General features: G+C 43.2%; 1 protein-coding gene across 16 annotated transcripts in view; it reads left to right on the forward strand.

Moving 5' to 3' along the window:
* PRMT7 (protein arginine methyltransferase 7) overlaps positions 1 to 26,089 on the forward strand; it is a 46,148-nt gene that overhangs the window by 3,731 nt on the left and 16,328 nt on the right. For 8 of the 16 annotated variants that reach the window (XM_045047058.1, XM_045047062.1, XM_045047063.1 and 5 more), the window contains exons 1-6: positions 687 to 838; positions 969 to 1,146; positions 4,502 to 4,538; positions 11,085 to 11,234; positions 17,096 to 17,204; positions 23,635 to 23,747. In XM_045047058.1, coding sequence (XP_044902993.1) covers positions 1,052 to 1,146; positions 4,502 to 4,538; positions 11,085 to 11,234; positions 17,096 to 17,204; positions 23,635 to 23,747 — 504 coding nt within the window. In that variant the 5' untranslated portion in view covers positions 687 to 838; positions 969 to 1,051. Of the gene's footprint in view, positions 1 to 686; positions 839 to 968; positions 1,147 to 4,501; positions 4,539 to 11,084; positions 11,235 to 17,095; positions 17,205 to 17,455; positions 17,585 to 18,685; positions 18,821 to 23,634; positions 23,748 to 26,089 lie in introns of those variants that run through there. The other 8 variants (XM_045047060.1, XM_045047059.1, XM_045047061.1 and 5 more) reach the window with 5 other exon arrangements.

Raw genomic sequence — 26,089 nt, forward strand, 5'->3', positions numbered from 1 at the left:
AAATGTTATCATTACGTATTCTGTGATTTGCTTATTTATTTATTTTTGGCTCAACATGATATTTTTGGATTGTCCACACTTATAGCTGTGATATATTTGTTTAGATGAAAGTTTTCCTAGCTTGTTTGAATTGCTCTTTGTATTTTTCCTTAAACTAAGTGTTTAAAAACTTTATTTTTGAGAGAGAGAGAGAGCGAGAGCGAGAGAGAGAGAGCAAGCAAGCAGGGGAGGGGCAGAGAGAGAGAGAAAGAAAATCCCAAGTAGGCTCTGAGCTGTCAGCACAGCCTGATGTGGGGCTTGAACTCACAAACCGTGAGATCATGACCTGAGTCAAAACCAAGAGTCAGATGCTTAACTGACTGAGCCACCCAGGCACTAGTGTTTAAACTGTTTAATATCCTGAGGCAGTATTGGTGGCACTCTTTTGCCACTACCCCAGCCTCTTTGTTTCTTCTTTCTGGTTAACCACCTGTTTCCTTTGCTTTATTTCTCTTCTCATCTGCCTTTACCTTGAGGCTGCGTCGAGTTGCACCTGTGAGGCTCATTTAACCTGAAATCACTGGGGACTGCCAAAGTTTCCAGATAGCTTTAGGAATTTATGTTAATTACAGTTTTTTGATGTTACATGCTGAATGTAAAACCAAATAACTTGTGGGAAAGATTAAAATACTAATTTTTTTTTTAACTTTATTTATTTCGAGAGAGAAGGGGAGAGAGAGAATTCCAAGCAGGCTCCATGCTGTCAGTGCAGAACCCAGCTTAGGCCTTGGACCCATCCACAAACCGGGAGAACGTGAAGTGTGCTGAAGTCGAACACTTAACCAACTGAGCCACCCAGGTGCCCCTAAAATACCGATTAACAAATAATTTCATTGGCTTTGATGCTTTTGTTCATTTTATGATTTTTTTCCTTTTTTTTGTCTTTAAAATTATTTCCTTCTACGTTTTGGGCATTATGATGTGAATAGATTTCTGATGATTAGACCTGTCCACAAGAAGTGAGCTGGCAAGACTGGTTTTCTGTGGTGAAACTGAGAAGCTGATTGGCGCCATGAAGGTCTTCTGCGGGCGGGCCAATCCAACCACTGGCTCTGTGGAGTGGCTGGAAGAGGATGAGCACTATGATTACCACCAGGAGATTGCAAGGTAACAAGGGCGTGTTCACTATTGGTTGCAGCTGGGTGGGGACACTGGCTCTCAAAGTAGGAGCCCTAGAATCCTGTCCGAATGTGGAATAAGCTTTACCCAGTGCTTCTGATCAGGGCAGATGTTGGTCATGAGCAGGTCTGCTCAGCCAGGTAGGTTTGTGTGGGAATTAGGCAAAGTCATTTCTGTGTAGAGAGTCAGATATCATGTAACAGCTTTATCAGGGTCTCAGAGGATCTGTCTAGTGGAGCAGAGAAGACCCACCTCAGTAGTACTAGTGATAATTGAAGAGTTTATGAAATTCATTCATTGTGTCACTGAAATGGAGACACATTTATCATATAGCGAAATTCTTTTGAATGGAAAATGTGAAAAATGCATTCTTCCCTGACTTGGGAAGGGATATTTAAAACTGTTGAGTGCGTTACTATTCTTTAGCAGTCATTAAGTGCGTACAACATACTAGCCCTGTGGTGGAGCTATTGAAGAAGATGGGGTTCCCATCCTCAAGGACCATGCAGTTTTTTGTAAGAGACAGACATGTAACGAATCATGACACAGTGAAGAAAGGCCACTGGACATGGGTGCAAAAGTTCATGGAAGCAGTAAGAACCAGCTGGGCTGGGGGGGAGGGGGCGGGGGCGGTGATATGTGAGTGATTTCCCAAATCCAAAAGGAGGGAAATTGCTTTCTGAGCAGCAGGGATCACGTGTAACAGTTTGGGGGATTGCTAGCAGTTTGAGGTAGCTGGAATGTGGTACAAAAGCAGGGCTCTGGTGAGGGTACCGAAAAGGTAGGCAGGATCATATTGTAAAGGGTGGTAGCAAAATGCAGGAAGAGGAGCATGAGGGTTAGTCTGGGCTCTGTTGTGTCTTAACTCTGACATTGGCTAAGCTCCTTAACTTCCTTGAGCCTCAGTATGATAATATATGTCTCCATACATGTAATAATGTACATTTCCTCACATATAAAGCCTTATTTTAGGGCTCTTTGATGGGTGACAAATACAATGTGTGGTATAGAATAAGGGCTCAAAGATACTACCTTTCAAAAGATTTTGAACATCATTTTTTAAGTGATTGAGATGTTAAACTGGGGAGAAAAAAGATTAAGCTGCATTTTGGGACATTTACTGACAACGGTGTGGAAAGTGGGTTGGAGGGAGTGGAAGCCATTTGGGTGGATATTGCAACCCTACAGGTGAGGCAGTGGAGGTGGGGAGACAGCTTTGAAGGAGCTTGAGTTTTAATAACTCATTGGTTCAGTGGTGGAAGGAGAGAGAAATTCCAGAAGCACCCAAGATTTCTGATTAGAGTGACTAAGTGGATGGAGCTGTGTTCTGTGAGAGGGATGACCACAGGAGGAATGGGTGTTGCTGGAGAGAAGGTGATGGAGATTAGGTATCTGGGTTTCTCCATCCAGGTAGAGATGCAATGGGCAGATAAACATGGGTCTGGAGCCAGTTTGCAGTTATTAGAATTCAAGATGGAAAAGATGGCAGGCTCTGAGGGAGGGTGTGTGATGAGAAAGGTAGAGGGCTGAAGAAAGAATCTTGGAATAGAGGAGGCAGGAGAACCAGGAGGGAATGGCCAGCAAGTGGAAAAGAAGAAAGTGTTTCAGGAAGAGGGAGTGTCCAACAGAGACAGAAATCCTGGATGTTAGTGATGGAGTGGGTTGATAGTGCTTAGGCAGAATGATGTCTGTGGAGTGGTGGGGAGAGTGGATGATGAGGCTATGAAGATGGAGACCAGAAATGCCTCTTGGAAGGTAGGGAAAGACAGAACCAGATTTCAACTAAGCATTCCTAGGTGGGTTCACATGTAAAAGCCATGGTGTGCCATTAAAACGAAAAGAATGCTATTCTTCTGGTACAGTGCTCCTCGGAGTTTAGAATATGAGCTGCCTGTGTCACAGTTGTGTGGGGTACCAGTTCAAGTGCGTATTTCCAGACTCCAGCCCAATTTTCTGGATCAGGATCTGTTTGCATGTATCGTGAGAATCTGCATTAAAAATTTTTTTTTCAGTATTTATTAAAAAAATTTTTTATAATGTTTAATTTTGAGAGAGAGAGGAAGAGAAAGCACGACTGGGGGAGGAGCAGAGAGAGAGGAAGACAGAGAATCTGAAGCAGGCTCCAGGTTCTGAACTGTCAACACAGATCCGGATGTGGGGCTCAAACCCACAGACTGCAAGATGATGACCTGAGCTGAAGTCAGCTGCTTAACTGACTGAGCCACCTAGGCGCCCCTAATTTTTATTTGTTTTTGAGAGAGTGCAAACAAGGGAGGGGCAGAGAGAGAGGGAGACAGAGGATCTGCAGTGGGCTCTGCACTTGGAGCAGCTAGCCCGACTCAGGGCTTGAATTCACAGTGAGATCATGACCCGACCCAAAGTCAGAGACTCAGTTCAACTGACTGAGCCATCCAGGTGCCTTGGCAATGTGCACTTAAAATAAGCTCTCCAAGGATCCCTGGCTAGCTCAATCAGTAGAACATGCAACTCTTGATTTCAGGGTCGTGAGTTTAAGCCCCATGTTGGGCATGGAGTCTATTTAAAACAAACAAAAACAAAAAACAGGTCTCCAGTGATTCTGTTGTTGATCTGAAGCTGGAGGTCCTCTGTTTAGTGAAAGCACCTTAGCTCTCACCTGCATCTCTCAGAAAGCATCTTTGGGCTGGGCCTGCTGAGTTCTGGGAGCTTATCCTGACCCTGCCAGAGATTTTTCAAGTTTGTGAATTAATGGAAAGTGCAGGGCATGATACCCCTCACTTATACAGCAGGTATATACTTCCCCTGATTCGTCTCTGCAGTGTTGAATCTGTGATTATCGTAATGTGCAAATGTATGCAAGGTTATGTAAAGTATTAGACAAATTGAGTCTGAGTTCTGGAGAGAAAAAAAAATGTGTGATATATAACATGATCAGCATGCTGGTGGCTGTGACAGGGCTAACTCCCAGACCATTTTTAGCTCTGAGGTTCTTTGCTGAAAGTAAACATCTTTAAGATTTTTTTTTTCCTGCAATACTAGAGAATTTTAGCTTATAAGTCTACTAAAATAGTTTAAAATGGGCCTGGGTTAGAGATGAAAAGTACAGCAGAGGGAACATTGTTATAATGTTGTATGGTGACTCCACTTAACATATTGAACATTGAGTATAGAATTGTGAATCAATATGTTGTACACCTGAAACTAACGTAACATTGCATGTCAATTATAGTTCAGTAATAAATAAAAAATAAAATGGGCCTGGATGTTTTTCCATTTGACTTAGGAATGCATTTATATATGTGAATGCTCTCATATGTTAATGGATATCATTAATAGAGGTTTCTGACCTTTTGTTTCTTTTTAGATCCTCCTATGCTGATATGTTACATGACAAAGACAGAGTAAGTGTAAAAGGAAACCATTATCTTGCTGTGGTGTTGAAACCTTTAGTTAGTTACAAGATCAAAAATTTCCTCCAGAGACATGATGTTAGAATAATGTACAGAGGCAGTATGGTGTAACGAGTGGTCAGGAAATCAGTTGGGAGGCCTTGTCCTACTTCCAGCTCTGCTGTTCACTTGAGTGTGGCCTTGGAGAAAACATGGGACCTCTGCAGATCTTGTTTATTAGGATTTAAAAGGAGTGGGATATACTAGCTGATCTCCATAATCTCCTCTAGATACAGATTCTCTAATTACACAGTTTTACCTCGTGTAGTCCGTTTGTAATTTTAAAATCATATCTCTAGAGGCCACTGCAGACTGTTTTGTAAAAGCAAATTTGACTTCTGTTGCACTGTAACATTTCATTCAGCTTTTTGTTTGTTTGTTTGTTTCTTTTTGTTTCATCTGAGTTTTCTTTTTCCTGTTTGAATTATGTTACAGTTCTGGTGTTACGATGGTTAGCAATGCAAGCTTTCCTGGTCTGCCAGAGTGCTTGACTGGTCATTCTCATCTGGATGGCTCAGAAATGCAGAGGCTTGAAGGCAAAGGATTCAGGGCCAAGCTTAAGAGCTAAGCAGTGTAGGGTAAGAGAAAGATCAGGGCACATGGTCAGGTTGGTCATGAGGCTTTGTTGTTGGTGTCTACTTCATCCAGCCCTGGTTAACTGCTCAGTATGCATACTTCTTGGCAACATCATGACATAACAGTCTCCTTGAGCATCATTAGTGTGTAGAATACACCAAAAGGGGCTAGGTGCTTCCCTGATTTTTATCAAATAGCTGAGTGCCTTTGCTGAGCTATTGGGGAATTATAGGATGTGGACAGACATTGCTTCTGGATCTGACTAATTCTCTCTAGCTTAGTGGTCTTGGCTTCTTACTGGTTTCTTGAGCTTGTGAGCCTCTCTGATTTTAGTATCATCTGCAAAGATGATCCTTTTTGGCTCAAATTCCAGGGGATTTGAACAAATGGCATTGCCATTCATTCAGTCAGCCAGGCAAAAAAAGGCACTCTTTTCCTCATCTGAGCACACGGTCTGTCATCAAATTGTGTGAATCTTTCAACCCTACTGCCTGCTCAGACCTCATTTACTAGTGTTGACCTCTCTTCCTTTCTTTACATAGCAGCCCAAGGAGTCTTTCTGAAATGCCAATCTATGTTATTCTTCTGCTTAAAACCCTCACAACCCTGTTTAGCACCATCCTCGGTGTCCTCTCGCTGTTGTCAAGTTAAAATCCAAACTCGTTTGAGGAATGTTCCTACCTCTTCATTAATTAACCCCCCCCCCTTTTAAAAAATATTTATTTTTGAGAGAGACAGAGTGAGCTGGGGAGGCACAGAGAGAGAGGGTAACACAGAATCCGAAGCAAGCTCCAGGCTCTGAGCTGTCAGCACAGAGCCTGACATGGGGCTCAAACCCATGAACTGTGAGACTGTGACCTGAGCCGAAGTCAGGTGCTTCACCAACTAAGCCAGCCAGGCATCCCCCTTTTCTTCTCTTTTTATATTGAGTCCCATGTTTTCTGGTTCCCCTGTGTTCCTCTGTGGTTCACCCTCTCTTTTTGGTGAAGCACATTCTTCCTTAGTGTCCTATGAGAGGGTGCATAGGAGGTGAGAGTTTAAAAACTTTGCTAATCTGAAAACTTCTTTATTCTGTCCTTACAGTTAAGACTTAGGCTGAATTGGATTCTGATTGGGAAGTCACTTTTTGTCAGAATTTTGACATTATCCATTTTCTTTTATTTATTATTATTTTAATGTTTATTTTTGAGAGAGCGAGTGTGAGCATGGGAGGCAGAGGGGACAGAGGATCTGAAGTGGGCTCTGTGCTGATACCAGAGAGCCTGATGTGGGGCTCAAACTCAAAAACTGCGAGATCATGACCTGGGCTGAAGTCGGACGCTTAACCGAGTCACCCAGGTGTCCCTAAAGATTTTAAGTAATTTGTATACCCAACCTGGGGCTTTAACCCACAACCCCAAGATCAAGAGTCACATGTTCCACCAACTGAGCCAGCCAGGCACCCCCTATTCATTATTTATTTATTTAAATCTTTATTTATTTTTGAGAGATAGCGTGAGCAGGGGAGGAACAGAGAGAGAAGGAGACACAGAATCCAAAGCAGGCTCCAGGTTCTGAGCTATCAGCACAGAGCCTGACGCAGGGCTCGAGCCCATGAACTGCGAGATAGTGACCTGAGCTGAAGTCAGACGCTCAACCGACTGAGCCACCCAGGCGCCCCACTATTCATTTTCTTTTAGAATTCAGTGCTGCTATTTTAAGATTTATTACCATTCTTACTCTATAAAAAACTTTTTTATTGTGACAGACATAGAGAAGAGTATAAAATGTGTATGTATAGTTTAAAAAAGAATAGTAAATGTTCATAGACTTACCACTCAGCTTGGAAATAGAACATTACAGTTACTTACAATTCCCCTGTGTACTCCTAGATTGCATTCCTTTTTCTCCCCCTAGAAGTTTCCACTGTCTTGAATTTTATATCAGTCACTCCCTTACTTTTCTTTATAGTTTTACCATCTGTTGTATTAAAAAAGTAAATTCCTAGTTTTGCCTGTTTGTGAACTTTATATAATGGAGTCATACTGTTTAATCTTTATGACTTTCTTCTTTGCTCACCATTATTTTTGAGATTCATCCATTTTTCATGAGGCTGTAGTTCATGCATTTTCATGATGTATAGATTCCATTGTATAAATATATCCTCGCTTACCTGTTATTCTGTTGGTAGACCTTGGGGTTATTTCTAACTTGTTGCCGTTGTACGTAGTGCTCCTAGAATATTCTAGGACCTGTACTCTGGGACACTTTTCTCTAGGTTGGTATATCTAAGAATGGAGTTGCTGCCCGTTGAGTTTGTTCAACTTTATGAGGTAATGTCAGATTGTCTCCCAAAGGATCATGCCATTTTACATTCTCATACTTGTGTGTGATAGTTCTTGTTTCATGTCCTTGCCATTATTTGGTATTAACCAATTTACATTCTTGACAGTCTGATAGGTATGATTCAGCCTGTCATTGTCAGTTTTAATTTGCATTCCTCTGGTTACTACTGAGTATGAACTCTTTTTGTTCATTGGCTTTTCGTGTTTCCTCTTTTTTTTTTTCTTTTTTTTGAGAGAGAGAGAGAGGCACACACAGAGCATAAGCACGGGAGGGGCAGAGCGTTAGGCAGACACAGGCTCTGAGCTGTTAGCACTGAGCGGACATGGGGCTTGAACGCACGAACTGCGAGATCATGACCTGACTTGAAGTCGGATGCTTAACTGAGCCACCCAGGTGCCCTTCATGTTTCTTCTTTTAATACTTAGTTATTTATAAGAGTTCTTTATGTATTTTGGGTACTGACCATTTGTCAGTTACATGTATTGTAGGTGTCTTACTTTATGGGTTGTTTTTTCATCTGATAAATGCAAATTCTTAAATTTAATGTCAGGATTTATTTTTTAATCTTTGTTGGCTGGTACTTTTTGTCTCTTGTTTAAGAAATCCTTCCCTTTGCCAAGGTTTTTTTTTTTTAAGTTTATTTATTTATTTTGAGAGAGAGAAAGCACGGGCAAGGAGGGGCAGAGAGGAGAGACAGAACCCCAAAGCAGGCTCTGCGCCATCAGTGCACAACCTGATGTGGGGCTCGAACTGATGAACTGTGAGATCATGACCTGAGCTAAGGTCAAGAGTCCCACACTTGATCCAGGTGCTGCCCCTTTGCCAAGGTTTTTTCTTAATTTTTTCTTAAATTTTTTTTTTTAACATTTATTTTTGAGAGACAGAGTGAGACAGAGCATGAGTGGGGGAGGGGCAGAGAGCGAGGGGGACAGAGGATCTGAAGCAGGCTCCCTCTGAGCTGTCAGCACAGAGTCTGATGCAGGGCTCAAAATCACGGACCACGAAATCATGACCTGAGCCAAAGTCGGGTGCTTAACCTACTGAGCCATCCAGGCGCCCCGTTAATTTTTTTTAACATTTATTTATTTTTGAGAGAGAGAGAGCGCATGCAAGAGGGGAAGAGGCAGAGAGAGGGGAGACACAGAATCCAAAGCAGGCTCCAGGCTCTGAGCTGTCAGCACAGAGCCTGATGCGGTGCCCAAACTCACAAGCTGTGAGATCATGACCTGATCCGAAGTTGGATGCTCAACCAACTGAGCCACCCAGGTGCCCCTCCTCTGCCAAGGTTTTAAAGGCTGCTGCTGATATATAAAATTTCAGTTGATTTTTATTTATTGATTTGAAGTTCTGTAATCTTAAGTTTTTTTTAATGTTTGTTTATTTTGAGAGAGAGGGAGAGAGCACGTGCATGCACTAGGGGGAGTGGCAGAGAGAGAATCCCAAGCAGGCTCTGAGCTGATAGTGCAGAGCCCAATATGGCCATGATCTCACGAAATGTGAGATCATGAGCTGAAATCAAGAGATGCCTAACTGAGCCACCCAGGTGTACCTCAAAATGTATTTGCTAAAAGTTGTTTATAATCTTTAATCTTTCTAATATTGGCAGCATATATAGTGGTACCGTGCTCTTTCCCCCACCCCTTATTCCCAGTTTTTGCTTACTTCTTTTTTCCCTTTTGTTTTTTGACTTATCAGAGGCTCATCAATTAGATTTTTGAAATAACTTTTATAAAAAGTTTCTATAAAATCTCCATATTTGTTCCCTGGTTCATTAATTTTTGTGTTTTATTATTTTTATTCATCTGATTTAGAGATTATATTGCAGTCCTCTTTCTAATTTTTTGAGACAGATGCTTACCTTATCTCTTGTCTTTTGTAATGTATTTCTTTCCAAATATTGCTTTTTGCTATCCCCTGAGTTTTGATAATGTAATTTTAAAAAGTTGAGTTCTAGATATTTTCTAATTCTCTTTTGATTTAGTTCTTTACCTGTGAGTTTAGAATTTTTCAAGTTCAAAAATCTCTTTTTCTTTAGTTATATTTTTGTTATTGAGATCTCTGACTTGATTGCACTCAGGTCTGAGAATGTTGCCCTTTTGATACCAGTCCTGTAGTATGTTCTGTTGTATAACAAATTATCCCAGAATTTAATGGCTGAAAAGAGTTATTATTGTCTCATCATTTCTGTGGGTTCGGAATCTGAGCTCAAGCTTAGCTGTGTGCCCTGACTCTGGGTCCCTTGCAGGCTGTGATCAAGGTGTCACCCTGTCAGGCAGTCACCTTAAGGCTCAGTTGAGGGGAATCTACTTCCAGGAGTTTGGCCTCTTTCTTTTTTTATTTTTTTTATGTTTGTTTATTTATTTTTGAGACAGTAACAGAGCATGAGTGGGGGAGGGGCAAAGAGAGAGGGAAACACAGAATCTGAAGCAGGCTCCAGGCTCTGGGCTGTCAGCACAGAGCCTGACGTGGGGCTCTGAAGCAGGCTCCAGGCTCTGAGCTGTCAGCACAGAGCCTGACGTGGGGCTCGAACCCACCAACTGTGAGATAATGACCTGAACTGAAGTTGGATGCTTAACCAACTGAGCCACCCAGGCGCCCCCAGGAGTTTGGCCTCTTAATGTTTCTTTCTAACTTGCCAGCTCATTAGTGCATTTTAAAAGATTTGCATGTGTTTTCCCTATATTTATTGTTTTCATCAGAAGGGTCAGGGTACCTATGGAGCCAAACTGTTACAGATTGGAAATGTATCTGTGTTAGCTGCTAAAGACCTGAACTAAAGACAAAGAAATGATTTCCTGAGGAGGGGATTATTTTTTGAGACAAGGAACCCCTGTGAATTAGAGTCCAGTAAGGAAATCCAAAGCCATGTTACTATTTCAACAGAGGGAATTTCACAACAGGGGGAATTGGTAACACAGATGTGGGAGGCCTGGGAAGCAAATGGGAGCACCAAGGTTACCTAGTGGTAGTAATTGCAGGAGGCAGCTAACTTGCCTAGGGCTGATGATACAGAAGAGTGAGCTTCATGAGTCCGGAAGCATGGAGGAGAGGTCCTGTGGAACTGGTGCTCAGCTCTCCGAGAAGGACAGCTGCGTGAGTGCTGCACCTGTCTCTGAGGTGCCCAAGGAGGCTGGTGATGAGAGTATAGAGAGGAGTTGGGAAGGAGCTGGCATCTGGAGCTGGCTGCCACTTCTGGGAGGACCCTGATGAGAGCAGCATCCATTTGGGAAGGAACAAGTTTTCTGCCTCTTCCTACCTGCCGGTCGCCCTGTAGTTCCCCTATTGTCCATACCTAATAGCTGGAAAAGGAGAAGGTTGTTGGCAGAGCCCCAGCCCCTCTAAGCAGAGTACAAAAGAGTGGGTGTGGAGGGAGGGACAATCACCAAATAAAAGGCAAGAGGCTGACCCAGTGCTCTGGGAGTCTCTTAAGGCCTGCTTTACTCAACTAGCCAATGCCGTTCCTTGACAGGCCAGAAAGCCATGGAACCATGACTTACACTGCTGCTGCCATCCATGACTCCCAAACTTCACAAAGTATCCTTGCATTTGTTTATAGTAACTGGTATGAAGTGACAGCTGTTTCTCCTTTTCTCTTAGAATATAAAATATTATCAGGGTATCCGGGCTGCTGTGAGCAGGGTGAAGGACAGAGGACAGAAGGCTTTGGTTCTTGACATTGGCACTGGCACGGGACTCTTGTCAATGATGGCGGTCACAGCAGGGGCTGACTTCTGCTATGCCATTGAGGTGAGCCACACTGTTCCGATATGTGTCCTCTGTGTTGTGTGGGAAGTCTGTCATGTACCTTGCCTATCCGTTTGTTTACAAATGTTCATGGAGTGCTCACTCTGTTTCAGGCATAGAGCCAGGTTCTAAGGATATGGAGATGAATCAGACACCTTTCCTTACCCCAGGGTCTCCTTTTCTCCTCTGAAAACAGCAGTCCTCAGTCTTGGCCTCATGTCAGAATCACTTAAGTACTTAAATAGCTTCAGAAAATACTGATGCGGTAACTGCCTCCCCTGCCTCACCACCCCGCTATCCTGACTCCAGTTTTAATTTAATTATTCTGAGATGTGGCCTGGGCATTGGGAGTTTTAACTGTGCACCAAGGTTGAGACCTGCTAGTTTAAATTTTTTTTTTATTAAAAAAAATACTTTTTAGTGTTTTTATTTTTGATGGAGAGAGAGAGAGCATGAGTGGGGGAGGAGCAGAGAGAGAGGGAGACACAGAATCCGAAGCAGGCTCCAGGCTTTGAGCTGTCGGCACAGAGCCGGACACGTGGCTCGAACTCACAAACCATGAGATCATGACCGGAGCTGAAGCCGGACGCCCAACTGACTGAGCCACCCAGGCGCCCCTAATTTTTTTTTTTTTTTTTTAACATTTATTCATTTTTGAGAGTGAGAGAGGCAGAGAATGAGCGGGAGAACGGCAGAGAGAGAGGGAGACATAGAATCCGAAGCAGGCTCCAGGCTCCGAGCTGTCAGGACAGGGTCCAACGCAGGGCTCGAACCCACAGACTGTGAGATCATGACCCGAGCTGAAGTTGGACACTTAACCAACTGAGCCACCCAGGCGCCCGAGACCTACTAGTTTTAATTTTAGTCTCCTTTGAGCCTGCTATCTTACTATGTTTGTCAGTAGTTGGGCAGTCTGTCATTTCATTTCTTTATTGTAACATTAAACATACATTGTTTTGCTGATAAAGTAAATAATGCATTCTACCATAGAAAATATGGTAAATGTAAAACAAAAATAGCATGTTAACGCAATGTTAACCATTGTTGAAATTTTGGCATATGTTCTTCACAGCTTTTGGGAAAAGGTAGCATGTATTTAAACACTTTTTCCTACAAGATTTGGTTTGTATGGTGATTGAGTTGTGAATAACAAAGTCCCAAAATAACAGTGGCTTAAACAAGATAGAAGATTTTTGCTTTCTCACATAAAGTCTGGAGACAGCACTCTGGGGTATTCTACTCAGACTCCTTCTAGCTCCCCACCCCTCTTTCCCTATAGTGTGGCCCTCATGTTCATGGTCTAGAAAGGTGGGCATTTTAGGCTGAGGGAATCCCGTATTGTATTGTCCAGAGTCATGGCAAACAGGGTCAGGGTAGAAATCCAGAAAGGTAGATTGTAGCCACACTATGGAGGACCTGAGTGCTACAATAAAGACTTCTAACTTCAGTATCCTGAGTTAGTTGTTCTTAGCCTGAAATAAGAATAATGGGCTTCAGGGGCGCCTGGGTGGCTCAGTCGGTTAAGCGTCCAACTTCGGCTCAGGTCATGATCTTGCAGTCTGTGAGTTCAAGCCCCACGTCGGGCTCTGTGCTGACAGCTTGGAGCCTGGAGCCTGCTTCAGATTCTGTGTCTCCCTTTCTCTGACCCTCCCCATTCATGCTCTGTCTCTTTCTCTCTCAAAAATAAATAAACATCAAACAAAAAAAAAAGAATAGGTTTCAGGGGCCCTTGGATGGCTTGGTCATTTAAGCGCCCGACTTCAGCTCAGGTCATGATCTCAGCACTCGAGCCCCACATCAGGCTCTGTGCTGACAGCTCAGAGCCTAGAACCTGCTTTGGATTCTGTCTCCCTCTCTTTCTGTCCCTCCCCCACTTGTGCTCTTTCTCTCTCTCAAATATGAATAAACATTAAAAAGAAAATCTTAAAAAAAAAAAAAGAAAGAAGAAAAATGGGCTTCAGGTCTCCATTAAGTCCTGAGAGAGGTAGGGGTGTGTGTGTGTGTGTGTGTGTGTGTGTGTGTGTGTGTGTGTGTGTGTGTATATGACTCTGTGCACTTGTCTCAGGACTTCATAAAAAGATCAAGAGTCATTTCTTGGCCTTCTGGGGCATCATCAAGATTTTTTTTTGAGAGAAGAGAGACAAAGAGAATATGAGCAGGAGAGAGGGAGGGGGGAGAGAGAGAACCCCAAGCAGGTTCCACATCCAGCATGGTGCCTGATGCAGGGTTCAGTCTTATAAACTGTGAGATCATGACCTGAGCCAAAATCAAGAGTCGGATGCTTAACCAGCTGAGCCACCCAGGTGCCTCCATCATCGTGATTTTTAAACAGATACAAAAAAATTTATATTTTAGGATAGTTACCTTAGTCTCAAGTAAATTTTATTATCCTTACTTTACAAATGAAGAAACTAAGACCCAGAGAGATTAAAGACTTAATCTCACAATTAATAAATAGGAGAGCTAGACCTGGAGACTTGGTCTTTTGGTTGCTAATTAAGGTGCTAGCCCTACAGTGGTATCTTGGATGGGAGAGGATGTGTGAGTGTGAGATTTCTAGCATGGTTGTCTGGGGGAACAGTGATGCTGTTGACTGGTGAGAGGAACTCAAGAAGATACTTACTTTGTAGGAAAGATAATGCATTTCATGTTGGATGTGGTAAGTATGAGAGAGACAGGTCCCAGGGCAGGAGTCACTTTATGCGTGGACTGCTAATTGAAAATACAGGGTGAGGGGGCACCTGGGTGGCTCATTCGGTTGTGCGTCTGACTCTTGATTTCAGCTTAGGTCATGATCTTACAGTTTGTGATTTGAGCCCCACTTCAGGCTCCTCACTCTTAGTGCAGAGCCTGTTTGAGATTTCGCCTTCCCTCCCTCTCTCTGTGCCCCTCCCCTGCTCGCGCTGTCTCTCAAAATGAGTAAATAAACTTAAAAAAAAAGTACACACATATGTACATATATGTATGTTATATATATATTTATGGTAAGAACATGTTTTCTGGCAGAATTGGTAGGACTGTGCTGTTGGGTTTTTCTATATATTTCCATCTGAGTTACCTGGATTTCTAATTTCTGTCTTGGTGCTCTGGTCTGTGATTCTCAGATCTTTTCTTTTTGGCTCTTGACATCTTATGGTGGCCTCCCAGCTTTTACTTTAGTGACCACCTTTTGAACCTCTCAACTCAGTTCTAGCTGGACTGCCCTGTGGTTTTCAACTCTGCCTGAGCTCCACAACTGGAAAGACAGGTCTAGAACAATGAGTGAGAACCTGCTAGTCTCTGGAGATGGACGTCTGAACCTTTAGAGAGTGGCATGTACAGGCGGATTTCCAAACCCATTTGCAGATGTGGCAGGTGAAGCTGGCATTGTAGGAGGTTGTTCAAGGAGAGAGTAAAATGAGAAGGGCAGAGCTGGGGACATGCCTGTAAGGGAAGAAGGGTGGCCAGTAAGGCAAGTTCAGACAGATGCAAAGAGACCCTAGAGGGCAGAGGTGGAAGCCAAGGTTGCAGGGCATTCATGGGAAAAAGGAAGTGGTCAGCAAGTGTGGATGTTCTAGCCCAGCATTGTCATATAGAACTTTCTGTGATGCTGAATATTCTATAGCTGTGCTGGCCAACATAGTGGTCCATAGCCACATACGGCTGCTGAGCACTTGCAGTGTGACTAGTATGAGGAACTGAATTTTTTTTTTTAATGTTTTTTTTTTTTTTGAGAGAGAGACAGAGAGAGAGAGAGACAGAGTGTGAGTCGGGCAGGGGTAGAGAGAAAGAGACACAGAATCTGAAACAGGCTTCAGGCTCTGAGCTGTCAGCACAGAGCCTGACGTGGGGCTTGCGCTCACAAACTGCAAGATCATGATCTGAGCTGAAGTCGGACACTTAACCGACTGAGCCACCCAGACGCCTTGAGAACTGAATTTTTAAATTACACTTAGTTTGAATCAACGTCTATTTAAATGCATGTGGTCACTGTATTAGCACTGATGTAGCAGTTGAGTAGGATGAGGACTGAGAGAAAGCTGTTAGGTTGGCAGGTAGGAGGTGACCTCCTTTAAATGGTATTTTCAGGGGAATAGGTTTGAGGAGTAGATGGAATACAAGGAATTACAGACAGTGACTATAAACTTCTCTTTTAACACGTTTGAAAAGTGAGGAATATTTTGGGAAGGTGTATTCGTTACAGTGATTTCTGTGGCAAATGCTTTGAGAATAAAGCATGGTCCTGGTTTCCTCACTTATTTTCCTTCTTTGTAAGAGCAAGAAGAACTTTCTCAGAAATCTCTAGCAAACCTCTCTTTGGGTATCTTTGGCCAGAATAAGGTTCAATCCTGTTTAACTTACTTCAGTGACATGGCCTGAGAGATTCAGTTACACTTAGACCAGACAGGTGTACCACCTGGAAGTGATACGGTCATTCCCCAAACTGGAGGTGCAGGGGAGTACACAGAATGATGTTGGGAAGTCATTTTCAGGGGCCATTCCAGAAAGAAGTGTTCTGGGAGAGATTTTGAGGTCTTAAGCTAAGGAGGAGACTGTGAATGTCAAGCCTGAAGGGTCAACAGAAGAGATGAGTGATAATGTCCAGAGGCAGGAGGGCTGAGGGAATGATACGAACTTGTGATAACTTTGGGGTGGAGGCAAAGTGATGGGTGAGAACTGAGGTCTTGAGGCCCTCAGACTACATCTAAAAACACCAAGCCAGATCCTAGAAATAATTTGAAACAGATTGGAACGATTTTTTTCCTAGGTAAGCACATATGTATCCTTTACAGAAGAATATAGCATTTCCTTTTGATTTTAATAAAAGAAGTATGTGTTCATGGTAGAAAATATGGAAAACGCAGAAAAGGACTTAGGAAAAATGGAAATCTTGTCCTTGTGACCAGTTACTTTATCATTTTGTTCTATTTCCACTCTGTAGGTGTGGCCACATGTGCATCTGTATGTTTTATGCACTATCGTGGTTGGAGCCGTGCAATCTAAATTGGGCAAGCTAGAAAGTAAGAGTTGGAGGGGTTTGTGTTTAGGGATAAGTGAAGGGTTTAGGAAGGCTTTGGAGAAGCGGGGGCTTTGTGCTTCCTGGAAAGTTGGGTTTGCCTTGGCAGGTTGGGGTAGGGCAGAGAAGGCTAAGGCTTCCCTAGTGCACAATAAGATCAGTGTGGCAGGAGCATCAGTCATGGGTGGGGATGGATTAGGAGGGGAATAAGGCTGGGGGAACTAAGGTGGTTCAAATTATGGAGGTCCTCGAATGCCATAAAATAGAGGCTGTATTATGCCAGCAGCGAGGATTTGGGACAGTTTTGAGCTGACGCCTGTTTACATTTAACAACTAATGCAGTAACAGTCTCACTTCCTTCTAGAGAGTACAGTTGTCCAGCCCCATTCCCCCAGGGTGTGGTTTTGTGAAGCAAATCCCCTTGCTGCCTTCTTCTAGCCTGGCTCTGACACCTGCCGTCCTTACTAGGTAGTGCAACCTTCCTGGGAAGCCCTGCCTCCCCAGTGTGCCTAGCATGTAAGGTTTAACTCCTGCAAGTTAAACCCAGTGGATGGCCTTCCCTTTGTGTTCATTTTTATGACATGCATTTGGAAAATAAACTATTTAAGTTACAAAGGTGAAGTCTCATTTATTTAGATCAAATCAGCCCAAGAAATATTTTGCCTGTATCAAACAGTAACAGAGGTACATTTTATATATTCAGGAGGTAACTCTGTAATGGAGACCACTTTTACTTCAAGTCTTAGAACCTGTATCAAGACATATTGTGTCTTGATTCTCCATTTAAAGAGAGATTACTAATCTTTGATGTTAGGATGTTATTTAATTTATTGCTCATTTTTACTTGGGTTTTGGCTCCAATTTCTAGGTTTTCAAGCCTATGGCTGATGCTGCTGTAAAGATTGTGGAGAAAAATGGCTTCAGTGATAAGATTAAGATTATTAACAAGCATTCCACTGAGGTGACGATGGGGCCAGGTAAGATCAACACATACTGTTTTGAGGGGTGCCTGGGTGGCTCATGCGGTTGAGCATCTGACTCTTGATTTCTGCTCAGGTCATGATCTCATGGGGCTCTGCTCTGACAGCATGGAGCCTGCTTGGGATTCTCTCTCTCCCTCTCTCTGCCCCTCTCATGATAGTGCGCTTACTCGTGCTCTCTCTCTCAAAATAAATAAACTTAAAAAAAAAACAAAACATACTGTTTTAAAAGCCTTATTCACTCTTATAGGAGAGAAGACAAGGTTTATTCTAGTTATCTGGAATAAACGTATTCAGGTTATTGAAGAGAAATGGGGCCTCTCCACTTGGCCTGAAGATAAGTACTTTGCTTCTCTACTAGTGAAAACAAATCAGCAGTGAGTAAACCAAAACTAATGCTCAACAGTGGTGAGACAAATGAAACTTCCTTTTGCTTTAAGCAAGTTGAAATTCTTAATGTGACTCAGTTCTCAGAGATTTGAGTTTTATCGACAAGTAAAACTAAGTAGATAGCAGAAAGAGGTTTGCTTAGTGCTGACATCCTGCTTCAGCATCCAACATGAGAGATTTGCCTATATAGCACAGTCTCTCCAGGTTTTCAGAATATTTTTTATAGTCTAGGCATTTGAGTCAGACTTCTAAAATTTCACATGCCACTTGATACCTGGAGAGACAGTGGAAAGATTTGCAAAAGAAGCTTCTGGGATGAGGTTATGTATATCACCAGTTTTTTAAAATGCAGTATTTTAGATGGAAGCATCTATATAAGATCAACGTTTTTGTCCCATTTAAAAAAAATGTTTTTTTAAATGGAGAATCTGAAACATGCACAAAAGAAAGGATTAGTGTGCCCTTTATTTTTGAAGCCTATAAAAGAGTGTGCAAATAATTATCTCATTTTTTAGTCCACATTATTGAGGTATAATGTACATAAAATGAGTGCATCTGGGGCACTTGGGTGGCTCAGTCAGTTAAGCGCCCAACTTCGGCTCGGGTCATGATCTCGCGGTTCCGGAGTTCAAGCCCCACATCAGGCTCTGTGCTGACAGCTCAGAGCCTGGAACCTGCTTCAGATTCTTTCTCTCCCTCTCTCTCTGCCCCTCCCCAGTGCGTGTGCACTCTCTTTCTCTCTCTCTCTCTGTCTCAAAAATATACATTAAAAAAAATTTTTTAAAACTGAGTGCATCTGTCTTGAGTATATAGTTTGAGTTTGGACAAATGTAAACACATTTGTAACCTCTTCTGCATTCCAGACTGTAGAAAGTCTTTACCGTGCACAGATTTCCTCATGGTCGCTTTATAGTCTTTTGCCTCCATATCACTGATCCTAGGCATCCACTGATGTGCTTTCTTCTTTTTTTTTAACGTTTATTCATTTTTGAGACAGAGAGAGACAGAGCATGAATGGGGGAAGGTCAGAGAGAGAGGGAGACACAGAATCTGAAACAGGCTCCAGGCTCTGAGCTGTCAGCACAGAGACTGACGCGGGGCTCGAACTCACTGCGAGATCATGACCTGAGCCGAAGTCGGATGCCCAACCGACTGAGCCACCCAGGCGCCCCTGATGTGCTTTCTTCAATGTAGATTAGATCCCCCCCTTTCTAGAATTTTGAGTAAGTGAAATCACCCACATGTACTCTTTCTTTTCTTTAGCATAATGCTTTTGGGTTTCATCCACGTTCTGTGGATCAAGGTTGCTGAGTAGCACTGTGTGTGTGCATACTTTAATTTGTTCATCCCCTCACCTACTGATGGACATGTTAGTTTCTTAGGTCTTGAGGTTTACTGTTTTTTTTTCTTTTGTGGTGTCTAATCTGAGTACATCTAGTGAACTTTTTATTTCTCATACTGTATTTTTCATATCTAAAGGTTTCCTTTGATTCTTTTTTATAACTTGCATCGCTCTTATTTTTTCATGTGATTTTTTAAATAGTTGTCATATCTATATTAGCTGGGGTTTTTTGTTTTTATTTTTTTTTAAGAGGACATTACTTAAAGTTTATTTTCAGAGAGAGAGAACATGCGCACATGCGTGAGCCAGTTGGAGAGGGGCAGAGAGAGAGGGGGAGAGAATTTCAAGTAGGCCTCCACACTGTCAGTGCAGAGCCTGACACAGGGCTTGATCTCATGAACTATGACATCATGATCTGAGCTGAAATTAAGAGTTGGACCCTTAACCAACTGAGCCACCAGATAGCTGTTTTAACATCCTTATCTTCTGGTTCCACTGCCTCAGTCTTTCCTGGGTTTATTCTGCTGACTAATTTTTATCCTGATTCTGGATTACATTTTTCTTCTTCACATGTCTAATAATTTTTATTTGGATGCTATGTATGGTGGGAGTTTTGCATTGCTGAGTACCAGAGTTTATTGTCTCCCTTTAAAAACTTTGGGGGCATCTGGGTGGTTCAGTCAGTTAAGTGTCTGACTTTGGCACAGGTCATGATTTCATGGTTTGTGAGTTCAAGCCCCACCTTGGACTCTCTGCTGTCAGCGCAGAGCCTGCTTTGGATTTTCTATCTCCCTCTCTGTCTCGTGTCTGCTCACTCCCTCTCAAAAATAAATTAAAAAAAAATTTTTTTAATTAAAAAAAAGGCTTTGCCTGGCATGCAGTTGGGCTACTAGTAGGTTAGTTTTATCCTTTCAGGGCTTTTTTTTTTTTTTTTTTTTTAATTTTTTTTTTCAACGTTTATTTATTTTTGGGACAGAGAGAGACAGAGCATGAACGGGGGAGGGGCAGAGAGAGAGGGAGACACAGAATCGGAAACAGGCTCCAGGCTCTGAGCCATCAGCCCAGAGCCTGACGCGGGGCTCGAACTCACGGACCGCAAGATCGTGACCTGGCTGAAGTCGGACGCTTAACCGACTGCGCCACCCAGGCGCCCCTCAGGGCTTGTTTTTAAGCTTTGTTGGAGCAGGGTTAGAATAGCTTTATTTATTTATTTATTTATTTTTAAAGATTTTTATTTTTAATCTCTACACCCAATGTAGGACTCGAACTCACAGCCCTGAGATCAAGAGCCACATGCTCCACTAATTGAATCACTTGGCACCCCGGGTTAGAATAATTTTAAGTCAGGTTTTCTCAAAAGTGACATTTTGGGCCTGATAATTTGTTGGGAGGAGCTGTCCTGTGTATTGGAGGATGTTTACCCCTGGCTTCTAACCAGTAGAAGCTGGTATCACCTACTCCCCCACTAGCATTTGTACCAACCAGAAATGTCTCCAGACATTGCTGAATGTCTTGGGGGTGGGTAGGGGCAAAATTGCCCTCTATTGAAAACCACTGTTGTTGTTGTTGTTCCTCCTCCTCCTCCTCCTCCTCCTCCTCCTCCTCCTCCTCCTCCTTCTCCTCCTTCTTCTTTTTTTTTAAATGTTTATTATTTTTCAGAGAGAGCATGAGTAGGGGAAGGACAGAGAGAGAGAGGGAGACAGAATATGAAGCAGGCTCTAGGTTCTGAGCTGTTTGAGAGCCAGATGCAGGGCTCAAACTCATGGACCAAGAGAACATGACCTCAGCCGAAGTCAGATTCTTAACCGACTGAGCCACCCAGGCGCCCCTGTTTTTAAGACTACCTTGGTCACACTAGCAAAGCATGGCTTTTCTGGGGTCTCTGCTTAGTGTCTGGTGCTGGCTGATTGGAACTAGAATGTTTCCCAGTCCTCTGTGAGCTCTGGAAATTATTCAATTTCTAGCTCTATGGTCGTCCTTTGCCAGACTTTCTATATTCTTCTATATGTGTGAATATATTCAACAAGAGGCTTCGGGGGAGTCCTGTGCAGATTTCGGAAACCTGCTTTCTGTGTAACATCCTCTCTGGTCCCTGCCCCCAGTCCTGAGCCCCAGCCACCTCTCAGCTTCAGTTGCGATCTCTTTACCTCAGCAAGATTGCTACGTTCTGCCTGACATCGTGCTTTTTGTACAGCATCTGGAAACTACCTACTGGCAGAAAGCCAGAGCAGTTGCAGGGGTCACTTTGTTTCTCTTCTTCGAGAACAAATTTGTTTCCTCTTATTCAACATCTGAAAACACTTGTTTCATATATTTTATCTAGTTTTCTAGTTGACTACAGTGGGTGGCTAAGTTTGATCCCGAGTACTCCACAGGTAGCTTGGGGAGCAACATTTGTCCATCTAGTCATGTGGCAAAGACATCCAAGGCACTGGGGTAACCACCCCTCCCCAGGTTCCCACTGCACCCTCCTGTATTAGCACTCACATGCTAGATACCAGGCTCTTCAAGAGTATTTATTGAGATGCAGTGGATCATAAAACTTTGTTTATTTGAAGCAAATTGAATAATAAATCATTTTAAGTTACAAAATTGTTTTAAGAATTATTCAGGAGGTAGAGTTGGCAGGGCTTGGTGACTGATTGGATGTAAGATGACAGGGAGGAATCAAGAATTCAGCCTATGTTTGCTGGTTGTTGTGGGTGCTAGGTGTTGTTCTAGGCATTGGGGTAAAATGGCAAGCAGAGCAGGCAGGGTCTCTGCTCTCCTGGAGCTGACAAATGATGCCCTGGTTTCAGGGCTGTGTGACCGGTGGTGCCATCCACTGAGGCAGAAGCATCGGAGGGAGAAGCAGTTGTGTAGGGTTTGGGTGCAGTTTGGGATAATATATTTCCGTTCGAGTTTGGCATGATATCAGAGATGTGGGCAGTGCCATTCAGGAGGGCAGTCTCTGTGCCAAGAGACAGATGTTTCTTGTCAGCCTCCTTGCATGGCATACTGCCATTGAGCACAAGGGTACTTCATAGAAAGTAGATACCTGGGTGGCCCAGTCAGTTGAGTGTCCTCCTCTTAATTTCAGCTCAGGTCATGATCTCACAGGTTCCTGGGATGGAGCCCTGCATTGGGCTCTGTGCTGAGAATGCAGAGCTTGCTTGGGATTTTCTCTCTCCCTCTCTGTCCCTTGCTCTTGAGCATGTGTGCACATACTCTCTCCCTGTCTCAAAGTACGTAAACTTAAAAAAGAAAGTGAAAGTGGACAGCTTTTTCCTTTGCTGTGCTACCACCATATCTCATTACTCTTGTTTTAAAGATTACGTGACTGATGGTCAGCCATGAAGGTTCAAGGCTAGAAAGTGGGATCCAGCCCCAGGTCTCCATGAGTTCAGGTTTTCTCTACCTCACCCTCCTTTGAGCTTCCTAAATGCTTCTCTTTCCTTTTGTTATCCATGAGACTTGTCTTCTGTGTAGGGAAGATGAGTGGGCTTTGTCAGATGAGAATTTGTGTGCCATTAGAAGTATTTATGGTTAATTCTCTATGATAATTAGCCCCTTCCAAAGTTTATTGTCTCTTGGCTCATTAAAAATTGTAATTGTAGAAGTAACATTACATTACATGATGGAGGTTTGAGAAATAGATTCAGCAAAAAGAACTTCCCTGATCCTAGTATTCTAAAACAACTATTATTTGGGGGATTGACTGGTAGCAAGAAATTAACTTAATTAAGGAGGATTTAGTAGAAGGAACTGGGGATTCTGAATCCTGGATCTTGTAGTATCATTGGAATCATGCAACCTCTCTTGCTTTGGTTTCTCTCTCTCTGTGCAGCCTAGAAATAGAAGTACCAGCATTCAGGGGCACCTGAGTGGCTCATTCACTTAAGCTTCCTACTCTTGATTTCAGTTTAGGTCATGATCTTATGGTTCATGGGTTCAAGCCCCAAGGTTGGGCTTCATGGTCATGGCAGGGAGCCTGCTCGGGATTTCTCTCTCTCCTCCTCTCTCTGCCTCTCCCCTATTCGTGTTTGCTCGCTCTCTCTCTCTCTTAAAAATAAATAAAAAATAAACTTAAAAAGTAGAAGCATTAAATTTTTGTTTTTCAAATCATTGTTGTTATTATATTAATAGTTTATTTAATTGTTAATTTGCATCTCTCCAATTGCTAATAAGAATGATACATTTTTGGGGTGCCTGGGTGGCTCAGTTGGTTAAGCACCTGACTCTTGATCTCAGGGTCAGGAGTTCAGGCCTTGTGTTGGGGTCTACACTGGGCATGGGGCCTACTTTAAAAGTAAATAAATAAATAAATAACATTTTCCATATAATTGATTGATTTTTCTGTTTTGAATTGTCTCTTTGTATTTTTGCCTGGTTTTCTTTTTGGGTGTTTATAGCTTTCTTATCAGTTCTGCAAGTCCCTTGCAATATTAAATGTATAGAAAAATTGAAAGAGTGGTGTAGTGGACACTTACATTCTCTTAAGCAAGACTTATCAGTTGCTGGTATTTTGATGTGTATATGTACATCGAAATGGGCTCTTTGGTGAGCCATTGGAAAGTTAGTTGCATGACACTATTGAATTCTTCGGTATATGTATATGCTTTGAATTTAGTGATCTGTTAACCTTTTATCTTTCACGTATTTGTTGTAAATATTTTTTTGACCGCTTGCTTCTGGCTCTTTGTTCCTGTTTCTTAGATGGTGACATGCCATGCCGTGCCAATATCCTGATAACGGAGTTGTTTGATACGGAACTGATTGGAGAGGGAGCGCTGCCTTCCTATGAACATGCACACAGGCATCTCGTGCAGGTAGGGAATCAAGGACCTCCCTCGCACATATTGCTGTGATCTCAGCCAGCTCACACAGGTCTCATTGATACAATGTGCTGTGCACAGCCTGAGCCCTCAGTACTTCTCTGTACACCTTAGGGTGCCCTTCAGTCCTACAAGACTCTGGTTCTCCTCAATTAGGACTTCTGGATCTCTTATCAGGTCTTTGTAGGCTAGAGTCAAAAGGCAAGAAACTGTGTTTCAATTCAATTCAGCAAACATTCTTTGAATGTCACCCGTGTATAAGGTGTTCTAGCATCCAGGGAGAAATATCAGACATCCTTCTTGTTTCTAAGATCCACTGTCAGTGACAGTAAAGACTGGATGGGCCAAATGGAGAGGCTCACAGAAGCACCACTAACATTTGTTTTAGGACTGGCGGATGGGGTCTGGGATCAGGAGATGAGGTCATGTGTAGAGATGGTGGAATTTGGAAAGGCACTGAGAAGAGAGAGAGGTATCCCAGGTAGAGGACCTGTTTGGTAGGTCAGTGAGAACACCACACTGAGTGGGCTTGTGAGCTAATGGTGGAGAGTGGGGGAGAGGGTGGAAGGCCTTGAATGCGAAACCATTCCAGGTAGAAGAATTTGGGTAGTGATAATCGTTGACAGTTTTGGGGGAAGGGAGAAGCGTGTTGAAAGTGTTATCTCAGGGATGTTGGTCTTTTTTTTTTATGGACATAAGCTTCCCCAGAGGCAAAAGCCAGGTGGGAAGGTATGAGTGTCTGCTTCTTTTGCTGCCACCTGTCCTGTGGGAACCATCCAGGTGAGCCTGCAACTGTCCCAGTCTGGGGCCCTCTTTGGGGATTCTTGGTGTTCGCACAATGAAGACTGTGGCTCCTTCCAGGGCAATTGGGGCCATAGTCCACCTTACTCACACGGTCAGCATGTGATGGTGATTGTTCCACAGATCCCTGCGCTGTGTGAGATGTCTCATTGTCTCCAAAATGTGAAATCTTTTTCTAGTAATGTTAGTAATTATTGCTGTTTCTTCACATTAAAACCATCAGCTAAAGCAAAACAAAACAAAACAAAAACTACCAACTAGATGAATCCCTGAAACAGAGAATGAGGATGTTAGAATTATGTTAGTGTTGCCCAATTGGTCTTTTCTCTAATACATTTAATAATTACGAGTTGTGCAGGCAGCCATCTGCAGTTTCCTTTCTCAGCTGACCTGTGCAGCTAGGTGTCCATTGTCTGGGGGTATTTTTTTTTTTAATGTTTGTTTATTTTTAATGTTTATTTATTTATTTTGAGAGTGAGCAAGTAGGGGGAGGGACAGAGAGAGAGGAGAGAAAGAATCCCAAACAGGCTCCATGCTATCAGCACAGAGCCTCATGTGTGGCTCGATCCCGCAAACTGTGAGATCATGACCTGAGCTGAAACCAAGAATCAGGTGCTTAACTGACTGAGCCACCCGGGTGCCCCTCCACTGTCTGTTCTAATCTCTGTCCCCATCTGTCCACCCTGTTTCTGAGCTTGAAAGAGTTATGGCTTTACACAAAGGCTTCCATTGCCCTGTACCTCTTCCTGCCTTGTTGAGGGTCATGGAACTAGGATGCTGGCATGTCTAACAGATAGTCCATCTGGTGTCCATGTGGTGATGAATGACCCAGTGATTAATCTGAGAAGGTAAATTTATCAAGTGCCTTCATTTTTCTGGGCTCCTTTTTGAGTACCAGGAATATGAAGGTGCACTCCCAGACAGGCAGGTAGGTGAGCAGGTTATCCCAGTACAGTTGGAGTTATGCTCAGATGGTCAGTGGGGTGAGATCCTGTCCGCTCTGGTAGGGTATGATGGGGAGCATGAAGGGAGATAAAGCTTGAGCTGAGTCTGTCTTCAAGAGTCATCAAGTATTGGCCTGGCAGACAAGGGTATTCTCAGTAGAAAAGGTCAGCATGCAGAAAGATGTGAAGAAGAGCTGGTACAGGGTGAGTTGTTGGCATTATGGGTAGTGTGGGAGGCAGGGCTACATTCAGATGGGCCCCTGTGCTCCAGAAGGCAGTGTGTTACCACAGGAGGGGATTGACATTGGATTCATGCAGGCAGGCATTTGGAGAGCAGTTGAGGTGTAAGATCAGAGGTAGGAAGACTGATTGGAAGGTGGTTGGGGTCATCCAGGCCCTGAGGCTGAGACGAGCCTCAGCTGAGACCAGGGAAATGGGCCTGGAGAGGTAGACTTGGGGAGGAGGAAGGTGGTCAAGGACTTGGTAATTACTTAGATGTGGAGGCATTGAGGATGATGCCAGGGTTTGGGGCTAGGTGATTAGATTGGATGTTGGTGTTCCCTACTGAATGGGAGGACCACCAAACCTGGG

The sequence above is a fragment of the Felis catus genome, chromosome E2 (genome assembly GCF_018350175.1).
Source record: "Felis catus isolate Fca126 chromosome E2, F.catus_Fca126_mat1.0, whole genome shotgun sequence".
In the NCBI taxonomy this organism is placed as follows: domain Eukaryota; kingdom Metazoa; phylum Chordata; class Mammalia; order Carnivora; family Felidae; genus Felis; species Felis catus.